Below are 26887 nucleotides of genomic sequence, written 5' to 3' on the forward strand. Positions count from 1 at the left end.
CCCCTCCTCCCCTCCCTCTCCCTCCCGTCCTCCCTGCCTTCCCCCTCCCCGCCCGGGCCGCCACGCCTGCACGCGCACGCGCACACTCCGGCCGCCGCGCCCCTCGAGCCCGGCCCCTCGCGCTGGCGCTGCCCGCGTCGCCTCCGGCCCCCGCGAGTCGGTGCCACACGCCCCTCGAACCGGTGGGAGGGCCGCGAGGACGGTCAGCTTTGTCCCTGGTGTGTGTGTCGCGGGGGAGGGGCGGGGGGCTCCGGCTGCAGCCTGGCCTTCTCTCCGCACACGGTCTAGCCTGGCCCTGGCACTGCCTCCCCCCGGCATGCCCAGGCGTCCCCCGCGGCGGTTCAGGAGGACCTGAGAGTTCCTGGGTTCTTCCCGGCTGCCCGGCACTAGTCCTGGGGGCGAGCGACGTCGGGCCGCCGGGGTGGGAGGATGTGCTAGGTTTGTGTCTTGATAACGTGGGGGTGGGGGGTGGGGGCGGGGGGTGTGCTCTGACTCGAGTGTGATGTCTGTGTGTGGCTATAGATATCACTAGCCAGTCGTGGAGTCGAGCGTGTGGGTTGTGAGTGTGGACGGACGGTGTGTGAGCGTGATTAACTCCCTCGGATGAACGTGTGTGTGTGTGTGTGTGTGTGTGTGTGTGTGTGTGTGTGTGTGTGTCGGTATGGTGGGCTGGAATGGCGTAGTGAATGTATGCGTGGAGTGGATTGTGGGGTTGTCACGGACGTGGGGACACAGACTGTCCTGTGGCCCAGTCTGGCCAATGGGTGTGGCTGCCCAGGCTGCAGCTCCCCCACCCACCTCCCCAGTCCAGTTGTTAGTCTTCCCTCCTGGCACAACTTGCTTCAGATAGGTTTTTCCATCCCGGGCTGAACGGGAGAAGAGAAAAAAATCATTCGTTCCCAGGGAGCAGAGCTGGGAACTGGCTCCGCCTGCAGCGGGCCGGCTCCAGTCTGAAAGGAGGGAACACCCTCCCTAGGCTTCCTTGCCAAATGCTTTTCGTGGGCCCAGGAAAACGCCAGTGGTTGCCGAGGGTCGAGAACAGAACCCCTCAGCACAAATGCTGGGCTGGAACGCGCTCACGCTCGCACGTCCTCTCCCCATCACTTTATTCCCGTCCTGTTTGGCAATGAGATCTCTTCTGGTTTTAAACGACATTCATCCTCAGGCCCTCAAAACTCGTTGCTGTCCTAAGCAGTGCTTCGCAATTTTCCCTTTTATCTAACCTTGGCTTAGGAAGGAAATCTAATTTGCTTATGTCTGACTGTGAAATCTTGTGTCAGGGATTGAGGGAGACTCGGGTGGCAAAGGCTGTTTTCGACAGCTGTCTGCGCTAAGTCACAACCTCTGGCTTCCCGTTTACCTCACAGTGAAGCAGAGGTAAACACAAGGTGCCGGTGCTTTACCTACTCCCCAGGTGCCCACCCCCGGAAGCCCCAGAGCAGCTCGTTGCTGACTCACAGCATCACTGCGTCCCTGCTGCTAATGCCATCTTGGAATAATTCCCGAAAACGAGGAGAAAACCAAGGGAATCCATACCAGGGTTGCTATATTAGCAAACCCATTTTTTCTAGATTTTATTTTATGATTTTGTGGGTGTGTTTTGCCTGCCTGTATGCTTGTGTGCCACCTGTAAGCAGTGCCCTCCAGGGCAGAAGAGAGCCTCAGATTCCCTGGGGCTAGAGTTAGAGCTGGTTGTGAGCTGTTCGGATGCTGGGAATTGAATCCAGGTCCTCTAGAAGGGCAGCCAGTGCCCTAGCCCCGCCAACCAGTTTTTAAACAATGGGTATATCTGTCTGCTTTAATCTATTCTTAGCCTCCAACCTCTAACCGTCCTCTGATACAATTATGTCATATGCACTCGCTTTTATGAGTGCATATGACATAATTAATATGTCCCCCCACTAATGAGACCCCACTAATGAGAAAACTTATGCAGTGTAGTGGGGCTGTTCATAGCCAAGCTGTACGTGACCCAAAGACCTAAGATGCCAGACACCCAGCCATCAAAGACCATCCTTGACAGGGACTGTGGCTCGTCTACTTGGCTGTAATGCTATGGTTAGACTCTTTCGGTTCCCGTGTGAATGGCTGGATATTTTGTTCCTGTCACACTGTCCCTATCTGTCTATTGATGTGAGTTGTCTTTGCACATCAACCCTCTGAACACTTACAGACTGAATCTTTACGAAAGAGGTTTTGGTTATTTCACTGGACCAAACGGCCAAGCATCATGGTTATAAATAAGCTACCAGCAGCCTGTCTGCTTGTCATGCTAAACCGATCACAGGGATGACATGAGGCAACACTTCCCAAATGCAGTGCAGCTAAGCTGGACTCCCGCTGTGAGGAAGGGAGACAGACGTCTGTTCAGCAAGGCCATTAGCACAACGTGGAGTCAGCGTTTGCTCAGTGTTGAGACTGGAATAGCATCTTTAGACTCAGGAGCAGTCCAGCAACCCCGTGCCCTTGCCCCTGGACCTCGCCCGATACTAGTCCCTGTCCTGGTTTTCTTTCTCTCACTGTAATAAAACACTAAGCAGAAGCAATCTGGGGGAGAAAGGGCTTACGATATCTTAAATCTCTGTGTTAGAGACCAGCGCAGGAGGAAGTTGTGGCCGGAATTGAAACAGAGAAAAGGAGGAACACTGCTTGCTAACTGGCTGGCTGTCGGTGGTTTCTTACACAACCCAGGATCACCTGCCCAGAGGGCACCGCCCCCATCATACAAGACAGTCTGGTGGAGGCATTTTCTCTGTTAAGGGTCCCTCTTCCTAAGGGATGCGATGACCTAAGCTTGTGTCAAGTTGATAAAAATTAACCAGCATCTTTTACGGCAACTCAAAGGTTCCCAGCCGCTGACTCCTTTCCTCTAAACCTCCCTCTGGGGTGCTGTGAAGAGATTGCTCTCTAACAGCTGTTCAAAATGAACCTCCTCTCGGGGCTCCAAAGCCCTCCTGGCCTGTTTTATTTATTGCCTTATTTCTGCAAGTGTGCTATTCCCTCCTGCCTGACTTTGTACCTCCCCTCTCTGTCCCTTTGCCCCAGCTGCTCGATTCTGGATCGTGTTTGAGCTCAGTTGCTGTCTGTAGTCTTTTCCTGGTTCACTCTCTGTTGTCATCATCATTGTCATCACTAGTAATATTATTATGATCAGGGCTGGAGGTTGAGGCAAGGGCTCAACCATACCATTCTATGCCCAACCCTGTTTTCACCTTCTATTTGGAGACAGGCTGTCACTAAGAGGCCGAGGCAGCCGACAAACTTACAGAACTTCCTGCTTCAGCATCCTAAGTAGCTGGGAGTATAGACCTGTGTTGCTATGCCCAGCTTCCTCTGCAATATTAAGAACTTTCTGTCCCTAAATGAAACAGGTGAGAGAGCAATCTCTTCACAGCACCCTACAGGAAAGTTTGGGAGGAAAAGAGTCTGTGCTGGGAACCTTTGAGGTGATGTAAAAGAACGCTATGGTGGTTAATTTTGACGTGGTACCTCAAGCACATGACATTGGATTGTATTGGATGCATCAGAGTCACACAACAAATGTTGTTAAATGGACACATCAAAATGTTCACGACCGTGTTGGAGATACTCAGTGACAGATGTGGGGAGAGCTAGATTGGATCCTCCAAATACACGCATGTTTTGTCTCTCTCTTTCTCTCTGACACACACACAGGGAGATAAAAGAGAGAGAGAGAGTGAGAGAAAGGTGGGGAAACTGAAGATTTGAAAGTACATGGAAAGACAAAACACCTGATTTTTAAATTCCAAATCCTCAGAACAAGCAGATGATTTGAAGCCTGTTGAGATCAGGTGATACCTTGTTCTAAGTGACTCCATGTTGCATAAATCAGTGGCTTTTCAGGCTGTCTGTTGCCCTGAGAGGCTCCATTGTACACGCAAACTGTGACTCCATTTTGAGGAAGGAGGATGACCGCGCCTGGAGAGACTTTTATTAGGGTGAATTGGGACTGTGAGGGCACGTAGGCTCTGGTGGTTTGAATGAAGATGGCCCCATAGGAAGAGGTGGGATCTCACTGGAGCAGGTGTTGGAGAGAGTGCATCACTGGGGCTGTTTTTGTTTTGTTTTGTTTTGTTTTTGATGCTTCAAACGCACACACCAGGACTCACCCTTTCAACATTAGACCAGATAGAGCTTTCAGTTACTGCTCCAGCACCAAGCCTGCCTGCCTGCCTGCCTACCAGGCACCATCCTCCCCATCATGATGATTATGGACTAACACTCTGTGGTGGTTTGAATAAGAATGCCCTCCCCGACCCCAATAGGCTCAAAGATTTGAATGCTAAGCCACAGGGGTGTGGCACTATTTGAAAGGATTAGGAGGTGTGGCCTTGTTGGAGGAAGTGTGTCACTGGGGGTGGGCTTTGAGGTTTCAAGAGCCCACTACAGGCTCGGTGGCTCTCTCTTCCTGCTTCCTGCAAAATCCGGATGTAAAGCTCTCAACTACTGCTCTAGCACCACGTCTGCCTGCATGCCGCCATGCTTCCTAGAGATAGTGATCATGGACTAAATCTCTGAAAATGTAAGCAAGCCCCAATTACATGCTTTCTTTTTAAAGTGTTGTCTTGGTCATGGTGTCTCTTCACAGCAACAGAACAGTGTCTAAGACACCCTCTAAAACTGTAAGTAACACCCCCCCCCCATTAAATACTTTCTCCTGTAAGCTGTCTTGGTCCTGGTGTCTATTCATTGCAATAAAACAGTAACTAAGACACAGTTATGTTAAAATCATACCAGCAAAACTAGTCCCAAGAATTTATTAGACATGCCAGGCTGAGGAAGGGCCCCAACTCTTTCACATGGACCCCAGGAATAGAGACAGCCTCCCAAGACCTGTCACCTGGCCCTCCTTTGTATGTGCTCAAATGCCCCAGGAGCCTCAACCTGGCTGGCAAGACTACTTAAATTGCTGAGCAGTGCCCCTGTTCATCTGCCTGGCCGAGCCATCTGTCCATTCGCCCATTCATTTGTCTGGATCTGCTCTTGCATTTCACTCATCCCACTTCTGCAGCTCAACTCTGGCTTGCAGTCCAACTCCATGGCCAGCAGCCAGCAGTTTGCAGCTGGGCTAGGCTCTGTTTGTTTTGTCAGTGCAGAATATATTTGCATTTCCACCAGCTTCCATGATCTCAGGACTTCTGAAACATTTGGAATGATGCCGTGGACTCTTAACCATTCTTAGTCATTCTGCACCCTACTTAGATAGATAATAGATGATGATGATGAAGATAGATATAGATAAATACATAGAGATGGATAGATTAGATACATGATAGATTAGATATAGATAGATAGTTGTGGTAATTTAATGGTATGGTCCAATAATGTTTATTATTAGCCCTATAATTATTACAGCAGTATTATCTAACCTACTTTAACAATAGTAATAATAATAGGGACAGCTGATAGATTTTAGAATAGCCTTCTATCACCTGGGGCATGGCAGATATTACCTCCTAAGCCCCATCCCACGCAACCTGCTTTAATGATTTCTATCTGGGCTACCTCCCATCCATAATCTCAAAATATTTGCTAATGTTCGTCATCTGGGCCAATTTTCTCCATCCAAGCAGAACCAGCCACGTGCTTTTCTCCATGCTAACCCATTGTGGCTCCCTGCTCTCTTCCTCCTCCAATACCTGGCTCTCTCTCTCTCCTTATCCTTCTGTCCCAAAGCCCTTGAACCTTAGCCACACCTACCTCCTTCACCCTGCCCAGGTGTGTCAGCATTTTATTACTAACCAATCAGGAGTAATTTCTTAGGCAAGGTTTACAGAACAAGGACAGGGGTATATGAGAATGTGCTCATCTGGGCTGCAACAGATCTTGGAGGCCAGTAATTAGTGTCAGTATCTATAACACCAGACTAACCCGCAACCACAGATAGAGATGATTGATTGATTGATAATAGGTAGGTATAGATAGATATAGATAAATAGATTTGCTGTGTGATATATGAAGTGTGCTATATTACTTTAAGTAATATTATTACTTAAAGTTAAATTCAAAAGGCTTGTGCTTGCCTCAGCCAGGACTGTCAAGAAAAGCAGGAAATCTGGCCATTTGCTGCCAATGGAACTGTTGCACTTGTAAGCTTTTATTCAGTAGATTCTGACATTGCAGACAGACTCAAACATGTCTGTCTACATTTCTGGCATAGTGCACTCACAACAAAGCCTCGATTTAAAAGCTGACTATAAGTCTTACCGAATGTCTTGCTTCTGCAGATGCTGGGACATTTTTTCAGATGATGCAATGATGGCAGACCCTTACGAGTCTTTTTGGTCTCTCCCTAACCTTCTGCTAGGACATCACAAAGTGTGGCTTTTCCACAAAAGACACCATCGTGCCACCAGAGATATCTGGATTTTTGTATATTTAAGGGGTGAGAGGAGTTGATACTGGTGGATCACCTCTGTGATTTTTGAAACTCAACATTCTGTTCCTTAGCTGCTCTCTGAAAGGGACAAGGTAGTATTTTTTTTTTTTAACAACTAAAGACTTATTTTACTGTTGAAATTGGGGTGGTGGTTGATATGCGTCTAGGTGAGTTTCAATATTAAAGGGGCAGACCAAAAAAAAATGACATTTAGATGCTAAACAATATGGCTCCTTGTGAGTATTAGTCAACACCCTTTGTGGTCACGTGGTCTGGACAGATAACTTCCATGTGTCTCTTGTGCAGTGAGGGGAGGTGGCAGAAGCAGAATGTGGGCCCACACAACACAGCATCCTTTGTGCTCTAACAGTCTTCTGCAAGCAGCCGACCTCTCATATTCTTGAGACAAAAACTTGTTTCTGTCTTGTCACACCATGTTTCCTGTTCTACAAGTCGTTTTCTTCACAACTGATAATTAAGACAATTCAGCTTTGGGGCTGGAGAGGTGTGTCAGAGGTTACGAGGCTGTCGCTCTTACAGGGGACCAGAGTTCACTCCCCCACACCCACAGTTGGGTGGTTCTCATGGACCTGTAATTCCAGCTTAGATCTGCTGCCCTCTTGAGGCCTCTGTGGGCACCACATGCATGTGCTCATGCACAGACACAGATGCATAGATAAAAATAAGACGAACCTTTAAAACATGGAATCAAGCAATTATGCCTTAACCAGGAAGCACCGGGAGGATAAAATGTCAGTAAAGAACAACCTAGAATACAACGACTGACTCATGATTGTAAGTGAGGCAACTGGGCCTCCTACGGCCAGCATTCTACCCACACCCACGACACCAAGCACCCAGGTAGCATTCGGGTACACACAGTGCCTGCAGCTGTGCATAGATTGTTCAGGGAGCTCCAGGGAGGCAGGCGCCAGTGAGCCCTTCGTGTTCTGGTAGATAACCCCTCACCCGTGTTCCCGTTAGCATCCCCGGGGAACTTCCTGGCTCACAGAGCAAGGCTTCTGCAGAATTCTTTCTCTAGTTGCTCCCGGATGCCCTATCTGGGAGGAGCAAATGTTCACGTCTCCCCCGGAAAAAAGTCACACAACGCCCCAACGGTTTGTCGGAGACAATCTGAAGGGGCTACCTAAAGCAAGCCTTGGGAGAGTTTATACGAAACAGAGCAGGATGGGGTAGAAGGGTAGGTCTGTCCAGAGCCACCAACACGCATTTCCCGGCAAAAATGTGCTGGCTATATAAAAGCCAGTGAGAGGGCAGAGCACAACGGGCAGCAAGCAAGAGCTGGGGCAGCTCTGCCATAGTCTTGAAAGAAATATGGGTCAGACAGAGCAACTGCAACTTCAAGAATAGAGGTGGAGCATTTCCAAGATTAGGTTGCAAAGAATGTGATCTGTGTTGGCTTCTTGTCAACTGCCCTCCTGGAACCAGCCTGGCAGAAACAAAATATTCTGAAGACATCTGTGCCCTTCCTTTTGGCTGAAACAATGGTTCCCTCAAGAAATTAGATTCCCCAGGAATCTCACGCTAAGAAAAAGAAACTGCTGAAGCCTGGGGCCGGCAGAGGAGGAGTCTGTCTCCAGTCTCACAATTCTGACAACTCTGCAGGAGTGACTGGAGCCAAGACACTGATGGGCAGGTGATGGGGGCAGGAGGACACTGAGACTATGCCTAGTTACACATATATTTAGAGTTCTGTTTAAACCCAAGCCTCATGCCAGGACCCTGAAGGTGGACTCAGAGAGTCACTTCTTTGTATCCCCTTCCTACGTGTTCCCAACAGTGAATAAACAAATCTAAAAAATAAATCTCCTTTGTCTGAATCCCTGTAGTGAGAATTTTGGTTTCTTTAAAAACATAGAAATGTTATGGGAACATGTTTTTATTTTAATCCCAGGTGTGGGATATGGGGCTGCTTCAGATTGTCTCCTGACTGACTGAGTTGTCCCAGGAGACTAAAAAGCCAGAAGCTTGGAAGTCACTCAGAACCGAGTGCAAATGTTGTCGCTTGCTAGCTGGTGTCCCTGGCCAAGTTCATGATGTCCTCTCAAGGAGCATTTTCTTAGCTATAAGGTGTTGGGTGTGTCTGTTTTGTGGGATTTGCTGTAGGAGGATTCAGAGATGATTGCCAAATGCCAAGTATGTTCCTGGCACAGGACAGGCATTGGAAAATGGTAGCCAAAATTACAGTGGTCAGATGGTGCTGATGATCACCCACTGAAGGGCACTTCAGCACAGACAACACCCTGGCTGATCTGTCAAAGAGCAGAGGGGCCACCTCAACCTCCCCCTTGCTGTGCCAACCCCAGGGCCCTGCCTTTATGACTGTAGCTCCTCCTTGAAACCATAAACCAAAATAAAACTTTTTTTTTTTTCTCTTGAAGGGAAGGAGGAGCTACCTTCGAGCATTCCTGCTGGGACTCTCAGTACTTCGTTTCCTGAGTTCCCTGACCTCTTCAAAAGGCAATCCAAATATCCAGGCTTGAGCTCAACCTGGGCTACAGGAGGATTTCTAGAGCTTAGGTAAAAGCTAGCATTCCTCAGAAACTTGTGAAACTGGCTCCTGTTGCGAGCATGGAGGTCCTTGTGTCCTCAGATGTCCAGAGAAACCAGGACTGTCAAGCTCTCAGAATTGTCTTTTCATTGGGAAAGGTGAAAACCTGCTCTGTCTAGAAAGCCGAGGATTGGAAATGGTTGGTAGCCTGGTGATCCGTGTTATCTTTTGGGCCAGGCCATATAGAGAGCATCCACAGCCAGGACAAGAGGTGGCTAATAGCCCACGTGACCTCTGTGCTATCTGTATGACCCTTAAGCTAGTACAGATAGCAGAAATCTATAACCCATCTTCTTGGAAGAAATGACACGTACTCGGAGTTGAGTTTCAAAGTAATTATGCTTCTTTGTGCACTGGGGATTGTATTACACCAGGAAACCTTTTTTTTTTCCTTTTCCATATCCTACTAGGCTTAAATACATTGGAAATAAACCACCTACTATTAGACTCCCCAAAGTCTGACCCAGGTTGACAAAGTCAGTCTGCACTGGGTTTTCATTCTCACCTTTGATTAAATAAGACAGAATGAGCTAATGGAGAGACAAAGCTATGTTATATAAATGCAGGTTTATTGGGAGCATTGAGGGAGGAGGAGAGGGAAGGGGATTTCGTGCTGTGGGGGGAGAGCAGGAAGGGGGAAAAGGGAGCAAGGGTGATGGAACCGAGATGTCTGGTTATGCAGTGAAGGGCCTCTGGGAGAGAAGCCCCGTCCTTAGGCGGAGGGCAGAGTATGGCGGCCACGCCCTACAGCAGGTAGGGATTTTAACAATCTTGTGTGTTTCGCTTCCCTATATGACATCCTTAGGTTCCTAGCTACTAAAAGCAGTTATTCTCCTTACCTTTGGAAGAAAGACATAGATAATCATGGCGCCTATTAGCATGTAAACGCTCATGCTGTCCTCTAGAGTCCCTCAGTATCACAGGTACCGCTACACATTTCAGCGCCATGCTCTCATCCTAGCCCTTCCTCCTCTACCCTCAACTCCCTCCAGCTCATGGGCTCCCCTCCTGCTTCCTGTGTTTTCCCTATTCTCTACCCCCAGCTATTCTCCACTCTTATAGATAGCCCTGGCTGTGTCCAGTCCTCTGGCTATGGTCAGTCTACTTCTTTCTCTCTCAGCTCTGGGCTCTTCCAGGTGCCTCTGGCTGGTCTTTCTCTCATATCTACCTAGGCTGCATAGTGAGTTTGAACTACGCAGTCAGGCAGAACTACAAAGTGAGACGGTCTCAAAACAAAACAAGGAAAGTCAATGACATAAAATAAAATGAGCTGAAGAGTCAGTGGAAGCTACCGGTCCTCCATTTTTCATAAGGGGCTATGGACAAGGACACACCATGATCATCGAAATGCCTGGTGTAGTGAGTGTGCGAGTGGACATTCCTTGGAGACCAGGAGTCCGGAAGTCACAGGGAAGAAAAGAAATAGGATGCTGGGAGCTGAGATGGCTCAGCAGTCAAGAGCATTTACTTCTCTATCAGAGGACCAGAGTCCAGATCTCACACTGGGCGACTCACCACAACACTCACAAATGCCAAGGGATACGGGATACAGTGCCCCTGTGGTGGCTAATCTTGAATGCCTTGACACACCTGGGAAGAAGTGTGTCACCACACACACACACACACACACACACACACACCAATATCAAGGCCAGAAAACAGGCTGTCAAGAAATCTATCACCTATGGAATTCTGGGAAGCAGCCCCTCACCCACCTACCATATCCTGGAACCCCGAGGGCACAAAAGCAAGCAATCTGACTTATCTCTCACCCTGAAGTTTTGAACAACAGTTTATCCAGAAAAGCAGTTTTTGGGCCTGATGAAGCCAGGCCCTCCCCCTTTCCTACTCTTGGCTACACAATCTTGAACTCCCCAATACCGAGTCACAGAGTTTGGGGATGCCAAACTCTCTGACCAACACAGGTTGCTTTCTGCATTTTGAGGTCAAACTGAGTCTATTCTTTCATTTTTCCTCTGGCTGATTTTTTTTTTTTTTACAAACCTCGGTAGAATTTTTACTATCAGCTTGGCCTGTGGGCGTGTCTGCAGGCATTTTCTTGATTGCTCACTGTTACTGGTATGGTCCCTAGCAGGTATATAAAAATGTAGCTGCTATCCACAGACCCACAGAGGTTAGGTGCAGAGTAAGGGACTGGGGTGGGAGGGGGGAAATAGAATAAATAATTATGGATGGATGGAGGGGTTGGGAGATGAGAGGCTGAGAGAGGAGGATGGAGTGAGGAGGGGGAGGGAAGAGGAGAATGAAGGAAGGAGAATCAGCTAAAATTAAGGACTATTTGAGGAGTGATGTGAAAATCTAATATGGTAGAAGCTTCCCCAAATATATACCTATAGGAAGGTGATCTCAATGAAATTGCCAGATAATGGGGGAAACAGAGCCCCAGCTGGGCATTTCTTGTTACCAAATGAAGCTTCCAACACCAGCAATGGGTTACATCTAATTAAGTTGTTGGCCAAAGGGGTCTCACACAAAACTCTGGACAACCCAGGCTGTTGCCACAGATTGGCAGCAAAACCCCTTGGCTGAAGACAACACCTACAGAATTCAGTGACCATGGAGAAGTGAAGCTTGTGTCTACCTAGAGCCTTCACCCCGCTGGTTAGTGTCCTTGGTACTAGAAGATACTTGGCATGCTACCAAAGGAGAAACAAACACCAACCCAGCGGCAAAGCCTCCAATCTACAATAGCGTCCTGCCTGCGGGATATGCTCGTGGGATGGCGGCACGAAGCTTATGGGAGTAACCCACCACCGTGTGACCTGGTGCTGCTTAAGTGACTGAGAACCTGGGACCAGATCGCCCAGGGACCTAGGGTAAAACCAAATACTACTGTTCCGCTAAAGAAACACAGCGATAAAATGACTCCTGATGACATTCTTCTGTACCCACAGGTCAGTGTCTTCTTCAGGCATCACAAGAGAGGCAGAGAGTGAGAGATCGATCTCAGAACACTCAGCCCTAAATGTGATGTCTCCATCAAATGCCTCCCTTCGGGGGCTCGGGGAACCCTTCAGAAGAGGAGGCAGGAAGAGGGTAAGAGCCAGAGGGCATGGAGGACGCCAAGGAAATAAGACCTAGTAAACATAACAGGGCTGGTGCAGAAACGAACTCGCAGAGACGGTGGCAGCACGAGCAGGGCCTGCACGGATCTGCGTTGATGCTGTCCCCACACCGAGAGAAGTGGACAGGTGCACCCATCCCTACGCCAGAGGCTAGCTCAAATGGACAACCGCTTGCAAGTGAAAACTTAGGGAAGACAAAGCACTCCCAAGGGCAGGCTGCACGCCCAGCGGAAGATGGCCAATGGCAAAAACTAGCTCTGTGGTAACTTTGGAGACTCCTTGCCTCATAATGTCACATCAGGGCTCCCCCCCCAAAAAAAAAAAAAAAACCACCTGTATTTTGTTTTGTTTTATTTTTATTTTTGTTACCTTTTATCCTTCAGGCCCTTTGCGTATGTATTATCACTTTCAGTTTTCTGTTTTCATAGAATTCCTGAAGGTGCGAACAAGTGTGTCTCTGTGTCTGTATTTGTTTCTTGTGTCTTTTCTGGGGCTCTTTTTCTTCTTTTTGTTTTGTCCTATTCTAATTTGTTTGCTTTTGTTTTATCATACATTATATTGTATTGTATTGTCTTATATCATATTATAGTATATTACATTGTATCACTATTCCTTGGATGCTTATTGTTTTCTAAGGGAGACAGAATGTGGGTAGATCCAGATGGAAGGGGATGAAGAAAGCAACTTGGACAATTAGAAGGAGGGGAAACCATCATCAGAATATATTATACTAAAAAAAAACAAAACAAAAAACAAAAACAAACAAACAAACAAAAAAAAACATTTAACAGATTTTGCCTTAGGTTTATTTGTAAAAACAGCATAGGACACTGGTCATCTGTAAATACTGTGTAGGTGGGTGTGTCACACCAGTCCGTCTGTCTTCACATTAGTAGAACCATTTCCTATGGGGCCTTCACAGGGGCCTGGGCACCTTTGGGAGCCTGAGCTAGAGGTGGAACCTTGCCCTTAGCTGGAGCTGTGGCCTCTGCCTTGGTTTGAATCTTGGGCTTTGATTTGCAGAGCCTATGACCCTTGGCCATGTAGCTTCGAATCCACTTCCCAAGCTTGGGGTGAGCGATGAAAGCCAGGCGGCTGAGTTTGCGGCTGGGGGCCGTTGGCATCTTGGGCTTAACAGCTGCAGGCTTCACAAGGGCCTTGATGGCCTCTGCTCTCGCACTCATTGCCTTTGCGTTGTTTGCTTGCATCTTCTTCAGGCCTTTCTTGTTGTGCTTCTTGGCAAAGCGCATGTTCCTCAAGAATTTGGGGTCCACCCCCTTAAGAGATTCGTATCTTTGTGACCGGGGTTTCTTGATGCCATTTCTGTGCCATTTGCGGGACTGGTTGTGTGTGGTGTGGTTCTTGGTCTTGGCCATGTTTGCACAGTAACCTGTGGCTCCCACAGCGTCTGCAAAAAAAATAAAATAAAATAAAATAAAAAACATTTTTAATAAAAGAAAAAAACCCTTGGAGCTATGTTGGAGACACCAAATATATAAGCAATACATGTGATAACCTGCAAAATTCCTCTCACGCCTTATGTTTGTCTCTGTCTAACAAATTGGCCTCATATTTTATTAGGCTAAACATCAAACTGTTTGACATAGAGATTTTACTATCACCTAGAAACCTGTTGTAAGATCAATATTTTTAGAAAAACACAGGATAGTGATAAATAAAATATGTGCCTGAAAACATTAACATATGATGCGCAGTTACGTTGTTATCAAATGCTTCATATGGTAACTTATTGGAAATGTAATAAAATCAATTGTGCATACGAACAGGTTCTAAATGGAAATAAAAATTTTAATTCTTAAAAGGAAAAAAAGAAAGAAATAGCTGAATCTGAGCCTGGGACAAGCCAGCAAACAGCATTTCCCCACTGGTTTCTGCTTCTGCCTTGAGTGTTTATGGCAGCATCTGAGAAGAAGAAATTAAAGCAGCGTCCTGGGCTCCATGGCACCCCCCCCCACACACACACACACGCACACACGTTAACTGAAATAAATATTTCTTAAGAGATATGACACTGCTATTTCAAAACCAGTGGGAGAGGAGTTACAGCCATACAGAGCCAGAGCTTCTCCAGAGCCCCTCTCTTTTTCCCTTCCCCAAAGCATCAGAAATGAGGAGTCCTGAGTGAGGGTTGGACACCGTGTCTACGAGGCAGCCTTGGGCTTCTTACATGTTTTTCTGGAACATGAACCCTGGTCCTGCCCAGCAGCCAAGGGACAGGGACAACACTGGCTCTCTTGTTTTGCTTCCTCCCCACCGACATCCCCAAGCTCGTCTGTTCAGAGCGGGGCTACTTCACCTGAGTAAAATCAGGGCTGGGCCAAAGGCCTGTTCCCCCTCACTGACAGCTTCTCCCTGGGAGCGGCTGCTGGGTAACTGCCATCCCCGCCCCCTCTTTCCTTGTGGGAGCTCAGGCTCTGGGCCAGCTGTTGTGTTATTCAGGAAGGACAGGCTGCTGCTCCCTGCCCTCCCCCACCTCACAAGGGCATCAAAACGTGTGTGCTCCTGTCTGGAAGCTCAAAGTGGAAAGAGCTTTGATGGGATTTGAAAGAGAGTGCTGTGTGGGTGGAGAGGACTGGGTGAGCCCCTGGCCTTCTTAACGCTAAGGCAAGCGGAGATACAGAAAGGCGATGGGGTTGTTTGCCCAAGATCATAAAAACCCCTTCCATGAACTGCTCCCAGTGGAGAAGGAAGTAGAATCTGTTTTTAGACTCTAAGACCACACTGTGCTAGCCTAAAGGTGACCACAGGATCTAGCTTACGCTCACCCGTATTTCACATCCCTTTCTGTCCTTCACAGCCCTCTACCCACAGTTGCTCATTAGGGTAGATTCTTTTTTTTTATGTTTGTTTGTTTTGATAGTTTTACTATGAAGCCCGGGATGGCCTCTTGCCTGGGCCTCAGCAGGGGATTACAGCTATGCCTCGCCCTGTCCAGGTATTAAAGGAAAGGCCACAGTGGTGCCTGCCTCAGCTGCCTCCACCTCCTGCCCACAAGGCTTCGACCACAGCAAACACAATAAATAACCGAGGGTTATGAAACACCTTCGTTTCTGTGGTGGCACTCCAGGCTCCCTGCCCCAGAGTAGGGCCCGGTAGCGGAAAAGCAAATGAAGTCTCCACGCTCTGATCAAACGTCAAAAAAAAAAAAATGGAAGTCTAGGAGTAAGAGATTTGTCCTGGCAGGATGGCAGTAGCCTTGGCTCATCTGCCACCTCAACACATAGGGAAACTGGACGTCTGAGTTTGCTTTCTGTCGATGTGAGGAAAGACCACGACCAAAAGCAATTTGGAGAGAAGAGGACTTCTTTCAGCTTACAATTTATAGGCCAGCATGAAGGGAACTCAAGGCAGAAACTCAAAGCAGGAGCACAGGGACAGGAAACAAAACGGAAGCCACGGAGAAATAGTTCTCCTCCCCACCCCCCCACCCCCCATCCCCGGCCTTCTCAGCCCGCTTTCTTACACAGCCAGGACCACCTGCCCTGGGCGGCACCACTAACAGTGCTGGGCCCTTTTTGTTAATCATCAAACAAACACTTGTTCCCACAAAAGTCTTCCAAAGAGATCAGGACTGATGACATATGAACTCACAGAGACTGTGGCAGCGTGCACAGGGCCAAGCCAGACAGGGTCCCGGTACTTGGAGGGAAAGCTGACACTGGCTCTCATCCCTGACCAAGGGATCTACCACCGACACCCACGAGTGAAGGAAAAGGGCTGTTTTCTCCAACGGAGTCACACTAACGGCACACGTAGAGGCAGGCTCTTTGCTCAGCGGTAGTTAACCAACACAAAAGCCAACTCAGTGTTTGTTGTTGTTGTTGTTTTGTAGACTTTTGTCTCATATCACTTTGAGTTTTTTCTCATTTTGGTTTTTAAAAGTTTTATTTTTGTATGTATGCATGTATGTATTTTTGTGTGTATGTTTCTTGTGTTTCTTTTACTATTATCATGCTTTACTTGTTTTTTGTTGGTGGGGTGGGGAGACGGTGTGGAGTTGGATGGGTGGGGAGGCGAGGAGGAGGTGGGAAGAGCTGGGGGAGGCAAACCACAACCAGAACATAGTGCCTGAAAAAAAAAAATTTTTCAATAAAAAATAAAAGTAGCAAGAATAAAAAAAAATAAAATAAAATGCCTCCACAGACTTGCCTACAGGCCAACCTGATGGAGGCATTTCCTCAGTTGACCCTCTTCCCAGAGGACCCTAGATTGTGTTAAGCTGTAAAAACAAAACAAAGGAAAACAAAACAAATAAACAACCCCCACCACCACCACCAGTACACTAGAAGAGAGAAGAGATAGGCTGGGGCCTGGTCTACCAAGAATGACAGAGGAATCGGAAGAAAGGGGCAGACAGATTCACAGCCCGTAGGAAATGCCTTCTGTGCTAGACACCTACCGCTAACAAATCACTCCAGGCTTAACAGCAGACACCACAAACCAGCTGTTTCTGTGCATTAGCAATTCCAGCAGGCTGTAGATGAGCTGGCTTTTCTCTGCTCCGGATTATTTGGGGTTTCAGCAGGAAGGCTGGCCAGGATCTGAGTGAAGGGACACCTGTCCAGGGGTTGCTGCTGGCCAGCAAGCAGATGCGACCTCTCCACGTGGCTTTTTCAAAATGCAGCAAATGTCCTGGGAAACAGACGAGCAGAAGTCGCATCAACGTTGCTGACTAGCCTCAAGGGTCGTGGAGCATGACTTGTAATTTCCATGAGTATTTTTTTAAGTGTATTTTTCTTAAACTCGTATCACATGTTAAGCTCAAATAAAATCTAAGTCGTTTTATTAATTATAGGTTAGCGGGGATTCACTTGGAATTGAACAGGGGGTGAGAGGTAGAATTGGGAGGCTGGTGAGAATCAGGTGGGGTGAGGGGAAAGACATAGGAAGCTGTGATTGCCCAGAACATCGTCTGTGTCACGGCTGATTGGCAGAGGTCATTCTTGAAAGCAGAGTCCCAGGCTTTCCAGCTATGAAACCAAATAGGACCAGCTTGGAAGTCAGAGACCTTCCCTCCCTCCTCTGGGAGACCTCCCTCCACTCTGAAGTTCCCTCCCATGCCTCTCACCAGGAGCGCCTTAGACGGGAGTGCAAACACACAGCATGTGTTCTGTCGTCTGCCAGCAGCTCACTCTGTGCCAAGTGCTCTGTTAGCTGTTCACACTGCCTCACAGTTCTGACAAAAGCCATCTCTGGTGATCATCCTGCTTTTACACACGAGGAAGCTGCAGTGTGGAAACATGGGAACTTGTCCACCAAGCACGACTGGACTGGCCTGAAGCTCAGACTCGCAGCCAACCAGTCCATCTTAGGCATTTTTTTCTGACCCTGTGTCCCGGAGGAGGAAAGCTCATCCGGCTCAGGGCTTCACTTGGTCCTGTCACTTGGTCCTGTTGCTTTGGGCCGTGGCAGAGAGATCGTCACGACAGAAGCAATGACCCAGAAGGCCGGCATACTTTCTGACAGCCAGAAAGCAAGAGACATAGGAAAAGGCCCATTTCCAGTGTGCCTTCAAGGGTGCACCCATAATGCCCTCATTTCCTTTCATCAGACCTCACCTCCGAAATGCCCCCACCCCTTCCCAACAGTGCCACAGGCCTTCCAGGGTCACTGAAGATTCAGTCTGTGTCGTAGGCTCCCTGTGGGTTCATGCACTCACCCCCACCTCGTAAGATGTGGAAACAGTTGCAAGCCAGAGAAAAAGGAGACCGTTCAGCATGCCTCTATGAATTCCAAATAATAAATAATGTCAAGGAATTAAAGTCAGCCAAAATATATAATGACAGTTAATAAGTGAAGAATAGAAAAAAAAATGTCAGAGTGTACATAAAAGAAATGAAGTTTAAAACTAGATTAGAGCATTGAAAAAGAAAAAAAAGCTAATCTTTCAAAATAAGACTGATTCTGCAATCAAAGCAAGAAGAAAATATATAAATTAATAAGACCATATGTAAAAACAACACGAAAGTTAGATTTGGCATCCTATAGGCTATAGTTATGCCATAGGTGCAAACAACTGCTGATGGCCAAATGGCTGCTTGTAAAACAGGAACCACTATGACGGACTGCGTAACTGGGATCAAGTGACCCTCATCCTCCCCTCCAAAAAGTCTGCTTTTTTTGCGGGTTTGAAAATTTTCTCAAGCATTAAAAAAAAAAAAAAATCTGTTTTGTGAGCTTGATACATTCCGCAAAGACAAAAATGTTCAAATATTGCCAAATTACATAGTTTTTTTAAACCCTTCTTTTGATTTGAACTGCCTTCAAGGGCACTTTGTCTTCAGTGTCTCAAAGAGGAAATCAAGGCAGCATGACACAGTTGGGTTTCCCGTCTCAGCATCAGAGAGTATGCCTTGAAAGCAGTACATCCTGGAACTCACTCTATAGATCAGGCTGGTCTCGAACGCCTGCCTCTGCCTCCCGAGTGCTGGGATTAAAGGGGTAGGTCGCCGCCACCCAGCTAGTCCACTTTATTTTTAATGAAACACATATTGATTTTCTTTTTCAACTTAATGCCTGTTCTTCTCAAACTTGTGTTAATTATTTAAAATATTAAAAATATTAAGCTTAAGCATTAGAAATAAAAGTATTTCTTTTGCAGAGGACATGATTACAGACATAAATAAATATCTCTAGCAGTAATGGGTTTAGATGCAGGCTTTGGGCTGGAGTGCAGCTCAATGATAGAGCCTAGCATATACAAGACTCTGAATTTGATCCCCTAGTACTGAAGAAAAGAAGAAGACAGATTTTCCGAATTTTTCAGGAGTTTTGTATGCATTATAATTTGTGTTATTAACTGCATACATCACTTTGTGTAACTATATATCACGTCATATGCCATAAAGATGGATTTTTTATTGTTGGTATTCCAACAAGAACAGATCAACACAGAGTTAATGTCTGATAAATGCCATTCTGAGAAATTACATGGAGATTGGTTGAGTGCTCTATCTGATCAGAAAAATGAACATCATTATACTGCAGGTTAAGTTGACAAAGTAAATTTCAAATTATTCATAAGTTAATTTCTCATTTGCATTGTTTCAGCTGCAACTCACATGACATAAAAAAAAATTGCCAGAGCTGTTCACTGAAAAGACACAATAATTACTGGCTGCGTGTTAGCTTTTCCTAGGGAGACAGCATGAATGTCTATTCACCCCGGGGAGATCACTAACAGACACAAGTAAATCCCACAAGTTCCAACTTGGAAAATTCGTTTACTGGGCTTATTTGCAGAGCATGAGGAAGGGGAGATTTCTTTCAAGAGCATAGGTGTTTTAGTTTGCTTTCTATGGCAAGGATAAACACCACAACAGGCAGAGTCCTGATCACAGCCATGGGGAGAAGTCCCGGCAACAGCAGAAGCAGGAAGTATGGATGAAAGCTGCTTACTGCCTTGCTTCTCCCAAGAGGCGAATCCAGAGAATCAGATGCATTTATCTTGATGAATTCTTTAGATACTTTACATCATGGACTTTCGGCACACTCCACGCTCCCGGAGCCGTCTTTAGTAAAAGCAGGATTCAAGGAGTTGAGGAACCAGCTCCGGACACTGCCAACCCCACTGTAATGAGCAAGCTTCCCCTCCCAATAGCTGTACCACTGCCGGTGGTCTCTCTCCAGCGTGGCCGACTCTATGGAGAGGGCACCATGGAGTCCTTTCATTTACCTCCTCCCGCCCCACCTCTCTTCAAGGTACTGGGGGTTGAACCCTGGGCCTCATACATACTGAGCCACAATCTCAGCTTTTCTGTGTGCTCTTTCATCCCCTGATTGTGTGTGGCTGGGGAGAGTGGGAAGGACTGAAGGCCGGACTGCCAGCTGTGGATCCTGATGCTGCTTCTTCTCCTAGAGACCGTCAGTTGTTGTTCCGTTGCGATCACCACGTATCCGGAAGCACCACAGCTAGCTGCCAGTTAACGTGCTGCGCTAGCTTCTACGCCAACATGGCAACAGTATGCACACCTTACACCTGGAGGGTAAAAGGCCAGAGTACAAGACAAACTCACTTTTGAATGGTTTTTATTACTGCATTTTGAAATATATTAATTTCAAAAATGTTAGTTGTGGATCAACGGATTGTTGTTATAAACAGAACAAAATTGCTGGGTCATGGCCAAATATCATTTTAACAGATTGCTTAATCTCTAAGAGCATATCATAAGTAGTAGGAATGAGGACATGAGTCTACACTAAATGTTATTAAGACAGCTAGATGCTGGCATGAAGAAATAGTCACGTCCGTGATAACTACACATGCCACATTCAGTCAGATTGTCTTCAGCAAGTGTCTTAAGAGCCTTGAGTCTTCTTGGTAAAGTGGGGCTCATCGTGCCTGTCTTGAGGGCTAGTGTGAGTGAAAACGTACATTACGTAATGTATGCACAGCACTTAGCACAAGCCCAGAAACATAGAGAACAGCTACTGCTGTGAGTCAGCGTGTTACACATAAACTACAAAAACCAAGCTGGCTAACTGAGCGAGACACACAGACAGGAAAGCATTTCTGTCCAAGGGACAGCGAGCAAACGGGTTTCTGAGCATAGAAGCTTGAAGGACATTGTCCTAGACCCTGAGAACAGGCTGTGCCCTGCATTATGACCTTCTGTATCTCTAAAACAGTGGCAGTGGCCCAATCACCTGTCATCAAGCGTGTGTGTCAAGAGCTGTCAGATAAAGAAGCCTGACTGTATCTGGGGCTTCAGCTTGGCCTGGTCTCCACAGTTGACACAGTCCACAAAACTATTCCTGTCCTCTTGCTCACCCATCTGGGTCTGCTGTCCATCCATCCACCCAGCCTTGTGCCTGGGCCAGATCCTGTCCTTTCATCTCTTTGTTTGGGTCCCACCTACAGCTTCACCCACAAACCTGTCACCCAAAGTGACCTGGCCCGCAGCAGCAGCTTCTTCCTGCAGCACAAAGTAAAAGAATCATGACTGTCAGGGGCAGACAGGATAGGGCGGGGAGGAGGAGCAGACAGGATGGGGGGTGGGAGAAGAGCAGGGATGGGGTTGTGAGGCTCAGAGAACAGCCTTGAGGAAAATTTCACAAACAATGGAAAAATATCTGACTTCTATATGTTTTTAGGGGTTGGTGAGAGGTTCCACAGTAGGGATTTAGTCTAGGATAGCTACTGGACAAGGAATGTGGATGAGCCAGATCTGGTAGAATCCTAAATTTGGGGATATAAAACTATGGCTCAGCAGGGTTTCTTAACTCCATCATGGGAGGGGGCACTGTAGGGGAACATGGTCTGACTTCTTCAGGCTGAGAGATCTGGTCACCTTGGAGGGACCAGCTCTTACGGAGGCAGGCTCATCATCTAACAAAATGTGCAAGAACATTGAAAACAGAGCAAAGCAATTTGAAGACAAAATATCATATGGAAGGTTAGACATCTATCACTGAGCTCCTAAAATGAGTGGCTTTGGAATGAATAAGGCTAGTCCAGTGAGGCGATGGACAGAACTTCAGGACAACCTGGAATCTTGCTCTCCATAGCCAAAAACCCTTTCAGGCGTATTCCGGGAAGGATAGATTATGGCTTTATAAGCCAGAGTGCAGTGAAACAGAACAAAGTGTTCTGTGTTCACTGGCTAGATCTGTCAGAGCCCAGTGGTCTCTTCCTTCAGCCTGGGCTCTAGAGAAGTTTCCTGTGGGCCTGATGAACGTGGCTTCTCCCTGGTTACTTACCTGCTGAGCCATCTCCCTCTATTCACAGAGGGATGAAACCCTCTTCATCTTGGTTCATCCATCAGCCCCTGAGGCTGCCTTCAACCACCCAGAGCTCTCCTCTTCTCTCCACCTCCAATGCATCTAACAGATGCCCACTGCGTCTTTCTTTTTCTCTTCCCTTTTTCTTTACTCGTTCCCTACCCCAGCAGCTTGCTGCATTCATCTAAAACTTCATAGCTGTTTTTGTATCCAAAGCCAAACATATCACAAAATCTCTGGAGGTGAACATCTTTTCAACACTCCCCAGGTTGTTTTTCCTGTGTAGCCAGAGTCTATAGGGACCCACTTAGAATAGTGCTCAGAGCCTAGCTAAGAGACTCTCTCGACTTTAGGTTGCAGGGCAAACGAGGAAGGTGTTGACCTGCCCCGGCTCAGAGGCTGAGGGTCAGCATGGGGGAGTTTACATATCATCACCTCTACCCCAGGCTATGAACCCAACATGCAACATTCTCACGTGACTTCTTCCAGGGAACACAGTCCTTAGAACTTGGCCCCGAAGGGCACCTCAGCAGGTGCAATGCATTGGCCCCTAGACTTCCACTTACCCTTCATTCCGCTTCATCTGTCATTGACAATCCCTCCCCTCTGGTTGATCCTTCCTTTAGACGAAAAGGGGAAACAAGAGTCACTTAAAAACTGTATTGAATAAAAAAGAAAGGATGAGGGAAAGAAAACACTGATTCCCTCCTTGGCCCACAAGATATTTAAAAGATATATATATATGTTATTAGAGTGGCTCATAGGGGCTGGGATCTGAATAGTCCAAAGATGGTCATCTCAAGATGGAAATGGCAAGAATCCAACACCAGGTTGGATGTCTCAGCTGGTCTTCAGCTCATGTTAGAATCCTGAAGAAGTAGGTTCTGACACCAGTAAATGAATGCCCCAGCAGCAGGACAGATGAACCTGCCAGCAAGCATGGCAGGCAGAAAGAAAAATCTTCCTTCTTCCATGTCCTTTTTTATAGGCTGCCACCAGAAGGTGCCGCCCAGGTTTAGGGTGAGTCCTCCAATTTCAAATAATCCACCCAGAAAAGGTCCCTTAGAAGCAAGCCCAAATACTTGGGTTTTAGTTGATTCTAGATAAGGTCAAGTTGACAACCAGGATTAGTCATCACAACTTACATAACATTCCAGAGGAGTAACCCAAAAGAATAAGTATGTTCAAAATATTGAAAGAGAGCATCAATAAACTACTGAGTAAATTTTAACAGGATAGAAATAAACTCCTGAATGACTTTCAAGAGTTCATAAACATATAAATGGCTGAAATAAGAAAGTCAGTTCAGGATACAAAAAAATAGAATTCAATAAAAACACAGAAATACTGAAGAAAAACAAAGTGAAATAATACTAGAAGTAAAAATTCCAATAAATCAAATAAAAGAGATAGTAGGAAGCCTCACCAAGAAAATGGATCATATGGAGGACAGAATATTATTATTAAAGACAAGCTAGAAAAATTAAATCACTCAGTTAAAAAACATGCTTGAAATTTTTTTTTTATTAAAGTATGAACAGAATATGTGAGATCTTGGGGATGTCATAAAAATCAAAAATCTGTGAATTATGGTTATACAAGAAGATTCTCATTCTAAAGGCATAGGAAACATTTTCCAATAGAAGTAATAGAGGAAAATCCTCTAAATCCAGGGAAAGAGGTGCTCATCAATGTCAAAGAGGAAGACAGAACACCAAACAGACAAGGCCAGAAAGAAACTCCCCAAGTCTTGTTATAGTAAAATCTCTAAACCTATAGACAAAGACAAAGAGGACAACTGAGTCACAATTCAATAATAACTGAATGTTAATGGCCTCAATTCTCCAATAAAAAGCCACTAACTACAGCTGGAGAGATGGCTTAGTGGTTAAGAGTACTGCGCTTCCGCAGTACCCAAGGTCAGTTCCTAGCATCCATGTCAGTTGGCTCACAATTGCCTGTAACTCTAGTTCCAGAAGGTTAGATTTACTCAACAAGCCGTAAGCACTATAACTGGGCAGATGTTCATCTATTCTAACCCAGTTATGCTAGTTGACTACTTCACAGCCATGTGCCCTTTTACCATCCATTTAGTCCCTCCCTGGCTGCTCCTGATCCACCTTTGTGTTCTTCATGCTCTTTCCACTAACCAGCAAAACTACAGACCCAGGGACGGTTACTATAACAAGTAGGTAAATCCTTGTGGAGACTGAGTATGATTTGCATATAACTTATTACATAGTATGTATGCTATGAGATAAATGGTCATTGAATATTTAATAGCTTTCGTCATCATGTGCTTTTTTCAGTCAGCAGATACTAAAGGTATGACCCCTACAGACCTGTTCTATAATTAAAAGGAGAAATAGTAATGCTAAGTGTCGGCTACCACAAGTATTAATAGCAAGCTGGGACAACTCCTGTGTTGGCCTATGCTGGTTGCTCTCTTTTTTCTAGGCCTCCAAATTCTCCAACAGCGGTCTTTAAAGGGGAAAAATATAGGATAATCCATTTGAGATAAAGAAAAAAATAGATGAAATTCTATTTATATTCTCTTTATCTTTACCTTTACAAATGCCTATCATCCCAGATAAGGCACCACAGACAGACCAAAGAAATGATTCCAGAGGCTGAAGCTATGGTTCTATAGTAGAAAACACTTTGTTTTTGCAGAAGACCTGGGTTCAACTACTGGCACCCACATAGTAGCTCACAATTGAATGTAACTTCAGTTTCAGGAGATCTAATGCTTTTTTTTCTGACCTCCATGAACAGCAAACATGTACATAGTGAACATACATGCAGATAAAATATTCATATATATATATGTTCAAAAAGAAGAACTGATTCTATCAAAGTCCAACTTGGAGAACCAATCATATTGAGATTACATACAGGAATATGACTGAGGAGTTACTTATAGAAATATGGATTACTCAAAGGCTGCTGGGTCACTAAATAGCTCACCTTTGACTGGGTGATAATGGATGAAAACTCTGTCCCTGGATCTCCTGGAACTTCTCTTATGACTTTCAGGCAGTTCCAAGGGTCAGAGAGTCTCCTCTCCTAAGCAAGTGTTCTGCTTCCATAACCTTAAGGGTTGAAACTTTGTGACTCTTCTTAGTTTCAGAAACTTCCTGAGACTTGTGAATTGTTTACTTCCCTTGTCTTGTCACTTTTGTTTACTTAATGCGTCTTTTTTTAGTTAGTTTGTTTTTAAAGCAGATCATAAGAAATATTAATATTATTTTAAAATATCGTTTTTCTATTATTACCTTAGCATAGTGTAAGTTGAACATCTCTTACTTGAAACCAACAACACAAAATGCTCCAGTATCCAAAAACCAGTGCAAACATGTTGCCTCAAGAAAAATTCACACACACCCTGGCAATTGTTTTGTCAGGAGTTTTCATCACAGCAATGGGAACAAAACTAGGACATAGAAGGTTTTTTGTTTTGTTTTGTTTTGTTTTCCTTCCGTTTTGGGGGGTTGTCTATGCAAACAATTATGCCTTCCTTTCAAAAGAAGTGAAAATTGCTACATAGTCCCCCAGTCCCCTGCAGCCCCTTCCTCCTGTACTTGGCAGTCGTGTTCAGTAACTAGTTGTCCTAGACCAGCATGCCTTTCTCCAGTGACAGGTTCCTTCCAGGCCCGTAGTCACCTCTATCTCCTCTTGTGTTTCTTGGTGAAAAGGCTTTTCTCTTTTTTTCTCTCAGAGTTCCTCTACTTAATGAGTCTCCCTCCAGGACGGAATATTTCAATAATTCTTTCGATGGGGGGGTTGTTTGTTTTTTTGAGTCAGGGGCTTACTATGTTGTTCCGGCTGGCCTGGAACTCACAGAGATACACCTGACTTTGTCTCCTGAGTTTGGGTTTAAAGGCCTGTGCCACACATTGGGGTCCGAAAGAAACTTTCTGATTTTTGATGAGCCTTCCTCTAGGACGGAATGCTTCAGTTTATTGGAATGGCTACACAGCACACACACCTGGCATCGTAGTTAAGAGCATGTCTCCGTATTGCATTGCCTGAGAGAGAATCTTGGGTTTGCACCCTGTGCTTCAGTTTCATCATCAGTGAAATGGAGTCACTAGTGCTTGGGTACAGGTTTCATGAGAGCTGAATGAGTCAGTACACACATTATTTGGAATAGTGCCCTGAAATACTAAGTGCTGTGTGAACTTGTCCTTTGACAAAAATCAGTCCTTATGGATGTGTTCAATTATGTCGGTTGTGCTCTTCTCTCTCCCCATTTCTCGTCTCTTTCCTTGTGTACCTGTAAAAGTGTGCAATTTTTAAAGTTTGGCAGTTACTTTTCCAACCATTCCACCAATTCAACAACATTATTACTCCAATCACTCCTTCTTCAATCTCCATCCTTGCCCAGGCCAGGTTTAGTCTTAGAAACTGAGCTGACCTTACCAGGTAGTGTCTCTTCGCACAGGTGAAAGGCACACTAGCATGAGGTTATTGCTCCTTGTGTAGCCCTCTGCTCTGGCTGATGTGCTACACAGAGGTTCTGCACAACTGGCCTATGACGGGGCCAAAGCAAGTCTCCAGTCATAGCATCTGCCCGTACCCTCTGTGGATAAAGAAAGGGCCCTCTGTGTTGTGGCAGCGTCGCCTGTCAGCTGCTCGACAAACAGCTGTTGGTGCCCTGCTCAGAGTTCTGGCCACCGGTGTCTAGGCAAGGCACTGAATAGTGGAGACATCAGCCGGAGACAAAGGGAGAAGGGGTGGGTGGGCTTTCGTGCTGCCCATTTCCCTTCCTCAGGTGCTGTGTGACCGTGAGCCTTACCGTGTCACCCCAACAGCCACTGTGCAGTCAAGATCAGACAGACGTCCACTCTTCTGCTTCTGTAACATTCCATTCTTCCCCTTCAGGGACCATTGGGAAAGGCCGACCACCACCCCCCGTTCTGCTCTCTCAGCTCTTTGACGGCTCCTCCTCATTCTCTCAGATGCTCTATAATGCATGCAAATAGATGTAAGGAGATGATTATGTAAATGATGCCTCCCCAATTAAGGTAAGGACACTGGAGCTTAATCTAGAAAATGAAATGCAATGGCCTTTTCTCAATAGGATCC

The 26887-nt window shown here is 46.1% G+C and overlaps 1 protein-coding gene across 1 annotated transcript; it reads right to left on the reverse strand.

Moving 5' to 3' along the window:
• Nucleotides 1-12835: 12835 nt before the first annotated feature.
• On the reverse strand, nucleotides 12836-13448 carry LOC129689755 (60S ribosomal protein L29-like). Its single transcript, XM_055625160.1, has one exon. The coding sequence runs from the start codon at nucleotides 13432-13434 to the stop codon at nucleotides 12964-12966; it is 471 nt and encodes a 156-aa protein (XP_055481135.1). The 5' UTR covers nucleotides 13435-13448; the 3' UTR covers nucleotides 12836-12963.
• Between the last annotated feature and the right edge of the window lie 13439 nt (nucleotides 13449-26887).

Source organism: Psammomys obesus, unplaced genomic scaffold (assembly GCF_907164565.1).
Source record: "Psammomys obesus unplaced genomic scaffold, mPsaObe1.curated_primary_1811, whole genome shotgun sequence".
Classification (NCBI taxonomy): domain Eukaryota; kingdom Metazoa; phylum Chordata; class Mammalia; order Rodentia; family Muridae; genus Psammomys; species Psammomys obesus.